We start from the raw sequence: 5,110 nt of genomic DNA, 5'->3' as shown, positions 1-5,110 counted from the left end.
TATATATGTGTATATACACATACTATATATGTGTATATACACATACTATATATATGTACAGACTTCTTTCTAGTGGAGGGCTTAATATCGCTTGTCGTACCCAAGCTGTTTTTTTCCCCCCCAAAAAACTATTTTATCAGCTTTATCGGATTAAGAGACGGATGTTCATTCATGTTTGTTAATTTTTGTCATATTTATGTATTTCTGGATATAAAGAAAGTGAAATTGTTTTGGTTCCACTGTAAATGCTTTTGATATATTTTCATTTCCCAAATTTGAGTAATATGTTTAAAAATCTGATAACCAGTCTGCTTTTGCAGCTTGTTTGCTGTGGTAGAGTTTAAATACATGGGAAGAAGTAGTTTTAGACAATTCATGATGTTGTAATTTAGAGTGAACATTTTTCTTGTGGTTGATTTTTAGGAATTGTCCTGGTTGCCATCAATCCGTATGAGAGACTGCCCATCTATGACGCTGCCATCATTAATGCCTACAGCGGACAAAACATGGGGGATATGGATCCCCACATCTTTGCAGTTGCAGAGGAGGCATACAAACAGATGGCCAGGTGTTGACATTTCAAAGTACATATCATATTAAACTTTAAAGCAAGTAAATTCTTTTGTATTTCCTCTTACTAATGTTCAGTCTGTATGACACTTTCATCCAGGGATGAAAGAAATCAGTCCATTATAGTAAGTGGTGAGTCTGGGGCTGGCAAAACCGTCTCTGCCAAGTATGCAATGCGTTACTTTGCAACAGTCAGCTCCTCTGGAGAGGCCAACGTGGAGGAGCGAGTTCTTGCATCCAGTCCCATCATGGAGGTAAAGGACTTAGGACAAAAATAGAAGATATTAAAAGTTACTGAACATCTGTACGTATATTGATGTTATTTATGTTATACACTAAATTTGTACATGTGTCATTGTTTTCAGTTTTGTGTCCAATTTTGTTGTTGTTTTTAAAAAAACTCATTTACCCTGTCATTTCATTTAATTGCAACTGTAGTGTAAATCATGATGCAACTTTCTCTGCCTGTGGTCTACATGTCTCTGCAACAATTAATTTAGAAATACCCTTTCACTGTTGGGTTGAACACTCCTGTCACAGTAGAAATAACACAGCGTTGCGTGGGTTGATTCTGATCTAGCCTGATGCCTACGTGGCTTTTGATTATGTCACTAAGCACTAACAGATTGTTTGAGCATGACAACTGCAGCAAGACAAATAAATTAAAAATAGATTAGGATCCAGAACAGCAGACCGGGACCTTTACAGAAAACCCTGCAACTATCACTTATGAGTGCCCAACACATGCCTGATCAGCTACATCAGAATTCCCTGTCCATGGTCAGAGCTTCATCTTATTTTAACTTGTTGAACTGAAACTTTTTATGTTTTATGTAGGCCCTTGGAAATGCCAAGACAACAAGGAACGACAACAGCAGCCGCTTTGGAAAATACATTGAGATTGGGTTTGACACAAAGTATTGCATAACTGGGGCTAACATGAGAACCTACTTACTGGAAAAGTCTCGAGTTGTGTTTCAGGTAAATTTCATTTCTTTGGATTTTACTTGAATATTTTATATTTTTATATGAAGCATTTCTCCTCCAAAGTGAGCTATTTTAAAGCACTGTAATGTTTGTGTAACAGTGTTTAATGCACAGTGTAGTAACAATGAGCCATAAACAACCCACCATTTGATTTGTCTGGGAGAACACCAGCTATTTTTAAGGCAACATTTAGTTTGAATTTCTGCCTAATTTTACTAAGTTTTCTTTGTAGTACGTTTTCGTGGTAACTATGTTACATCTGTATTCACAACTTTAGGCCCACAGTGAAAGGAACTACCATATATTCTACCAGCTATGTGCCTCTTCACATTTACCAGAGTTCAAAGCCTTCAGGTTAGGTGTGCAATTCTCTAAAATATAAATTTCCTTTAGGCATTTAAAAAAAATAAAAATAAAACATTTTGCAATTGCAGTTGTCTGTATTAATACAGTATTTTCTTTCACTAATGAGGTAAGGTTGCGCAGATGACTTCCACTGCACTAACCAGGGTCAGAGCCCAGTCATAGATGGAGTGGATGATGCCAAAGAGATGTGCAATACCCGTAGGTCTTTCTCACTGTTAGGTGAGTGTTTGCTGTGTTTTAGTAAGGTTTACATGTGTATGTAGAGCAGATCGTTTGATGATTGTGTTATAGAGTTTTGTTTGACACATAAGCCCAAAGTGGGAAGGATGCAACATTTAATTCACATTATTTTCATTTTCAAAACTTTCAGTGACTCGTGAGATCCAACGAGTCTGGCCATTTTCTTGCTGAAAGAACAATTCCCTTTGGGGGAAAAATGTTTCTTTGTAAAGATGATAATTTAGAATAACTTCGTATTGAGTTGGAGTTACTTTTGCTTTAAGGCAGTGGCATCAAACATGTTGCCCAGGGCCTAGAACTGGCAGGCCAGTAGGTCTAATTCAGCCTCTGGATAACATGATATCTTCAATTTTGATGGAGTGATTTGAACACTGTGAAAGAGTGATATTAAATTGTGCAGAAAGTATTTTTGGATGGCCACAAGCTGTTTGCTTCATACACAGTAAAAGAGTTACACAAACTGTACTCTCTGTGCTTTGCAGGTCCAGTGTGAATAATGTGAAACATTACAGAAATGAACTTCATGTGGTTCCTTAAATGCAAACATTGTAGAACATGCATGCACTTCTTCACATTAAGTAAACATGTTTTCTGTCCAGCCCAGTTGAGATTAAATTGGGCTATATGCTGGCAATTAACTAAAGCCCCCCTCTTATAGAAATATGGGATCCCCTCCCTATAGGGGTCAAGGGTTCATTTGTCATTCATCTGTACAGTCTTGGTTTTGGACTCAGTGACATTAAAAATCCACATTTATTGTCTCGATTGTAGGAATTGGGGAAAGTGATCAAATGGAAATTTACCAAATTCTGTCAGCTATTCTTCATCTTAGCAATGTGGAGGTAAAAGACCAGTCAGCAGACAGATGCAGCATAAAGGTAAACATTATTTTTCACAGGACACAACATACAATTTTTAAAAAAATATATAATTGTATGAATGTTGCTTTGAGGATGTGTAGGTCTTTATCAGATCAATGTTATTCATGTATTTCCAGCAGGATGATGCCCACCTGATGGTTTTCTGTGACCTGATGGGAGTGCCTTGCGAAGAAATGGCCCACTGGTTATGCCACAGGAAGCTCAAGACAACCACGGAAACCTTTGTTAAGCCTGTTCCCAAAATTAATGCAATCTATGGCCGAGATGCCCTAGCCAAACACATTTATGCCAGACTCTTCAGCTGGATTGTGGACAGTATCAACAATGCCTTAAAATCCACAGTGAAGCAGCACTCATTCATTGGTGTGCTCGACATTTACGGGTCTGTTTTTGAACACTAGCTTTGCTGTTCATTTCTCTGTTTATACTCTGCAGTTCACCAGATATGTTTGTTTTTAATTTAACTTTGTATTTTTCCTCAGGTTTGAAACTTTTGACATCAACAGCTTCGAACAGTTCTGCATCAACTATGCCAATGAAAAGCTTCAACAACAGTTCAACCTGGTATGTGTCTTTTTCTCTTCAAATTGTTTTTACATATTTATTTATTTTGAACAATAATGACAGATCTTATTATCTTATAATGTTTTGTTTTTTTTGTCAAAACATACAGTACCTGTAAATCATTTTTAGCTCCCATTCTTTCCAGCATGTCTTCAAACTGGAACAAGAGGAGTACATGAAAGAGGAAATCCCTTGGACACTGATTGACTTCTATGACAATCAGCCTTGTATTAATCTCATCGAAGCCAAACTGGGCGTCCTGGACCTTCTGGATGAGGAGTGTAAGGTAAAATGCCGTTTTTGTTTATTTTCTTCCCACCAGAAGTGTGTCCAGCTGCTTTTCAGACTCTCCACCACACTGTGCTTGGAGGTTATGAGTAATACCGTGACTAACTGATGTGTCAGCTCTTCCTCTTTCCACAGATGCCCAAAGGATCTGACGAAACATGGGCACAGAAGCTGTACAACACCCTCCTGAAGCAGAATGCTCACTTTGAAAAACCAAGGTTGTCAAATAGAGCTTTCATCATCCACCACTTTGCTGACAAGGTGAAAAGGAATTGTATGGCTTACGCTAATGTGCCCTTGCTTCAGCTTGAAGGGTTCAGGATCTCTTTCTGTTGTGTGTTCGTGGGTTTTCTCCAGGTGTCTCAAATGAACTTTAACTGAATTGCTTGTGTGTGCAAATGTGTGTACTTGTGACTTCATTGGTTACTGACTACTCTGTGGTATAAACCCATGCTTTTGCCCAGTGTGTGCTGGGATTAGCTCCAGCTCTCCATATCCTGAACAGAACAAGCAGTGTGGAAACAGACGGATGTGTGACTCATTTACTAAGCAAAACTAAAAACAGTGAAGTTGTACCTGTCTGCAAAGTCAAAATCCATACCTTTCCCACAAATGTTTGATTCATATGATTCTGTTTATTGAAGCCATACCACTCAGTCTGCTTCAGGCTTTGGGTGAATATGATCTTTGCTCTTTTAGTGAGAGAACACAGTCTGACCTGGTCCTTTGTGCCTAGGTGGAGTATCAGTGTGTGGGCTTCCTGGAGAAAAATAAGGACACAGTCAATGAAGAACAGATTAATGTGCTGAAAAAGAGCAAGGTGAACTTATAAACTTTCTGTTGTTTATTATATTCTTACTTCTGCTAATATTCAAGGGTTTTTTTGTTTTTGTTTTTTTGGGTAAAAGTATTCAGAAGGTTTAAATTTCAGCATCACTTAGCCAAGATCAAATGTCGTAAGTTTGTGGGCACACACCCTTGAATTGTTCAGGCATAACTATTGAAGGAAGTACACACTTGTCCGCATTGAAAATGCTGCCATCTGCTGTTCACTGATTACTTCTGTTGTTTCAGTTTGATCTGCTGCTGAAGCTATTTGAGGATGATGAGAAGGCAGCAAATTCTTCTAACAAACTTACAAGCAGCATTGGAAGGGCTGGATCAGCTAAGAAGGATACTAAGAAGACTGTTGGACTGCAGGTGAGAAAATGACT

At 38.2% G+C, this 5,110-nt stretch overlaps 1 protein-coding gene across 3 annotated transcripts in view; it reads left to right on the top strand.

Moving 5' to 3' along the window:
* Window positions 1-5,110, top strand: part of LOC102309491 (unconventional myosin-Va) — a 20,020-nt gene that overhangs the window by 4,714 nt on the left and 10,196 nt on the right. Inside the window, exons 4-15 of one of the 3 annotated variants that reach the window (XM_014341140.2) lie at window positions 424-568; window positions 671-824; window positions 1,408-1,551; window positions 1,835-1,916; window positions 2,035-2,142; window positions 2,935-3,041; window positions 3,164-3,426; window positions 3,527-3,608; window positions 3,754-3,894; window positions 4,032-4,157; window positions 4,633-4,716; window positions 4,971-5,096. In XM_014341140.2, coding sequence (XP_014196626.1) covers window positions 424-568; window positions 671-824; window positions 1,408-1,551; window positions 1,835-1,916; window positions 2,035-2,142; window positions 2,935-3,041; window positions 3,164-3,426; window positions 3,527-3,608; window positions 3,754-3,894; window positions 4,032-4,157; window positions 4,633-4,716; window positions 4,971-5,096 — 1,562 coding nt within the window. Of the gene's footprint in view, window positions 1-423; window positions 585-670; window positions 825-1,407; window positions 1,552-1,834; window positions 1,917-2,034; window positions 2,143-2,934; window positions 3,042-3,160; window positions 3,427-3,526; window positions 3,609-3,753; window positions 3,895-4,031; window positions 4,158-4,632; window positions 4,717-4,970; window positions 5,097-5,110 lie in introns of those variants that run through there. The other 2 variants (XM_005945578.3, XM_042221933.1) reach the window with 2 other exon arrangements.

This window comes from Haplochromis burtoni, unplaced genomic scaffold, assembly GCF_018398535.1.
Source record: "Haplochromis burtoni strain Fernald_Lab_line unplaced genomic scaffold, NCSU_Asbu1 Contig_77, whole genome shotgun sequence".
NCBI lineage: Eukaryota > Metazoa > Chordata > Actinopteri > Cichliformes > Cichlidae > Haplochromis > Haplochromis burtoni.
The sequence above is the reverse complement of the archived record's forward strand: the minus strand, read 5'-3'. Positions and strand labels throughout refer to the sequence as shown.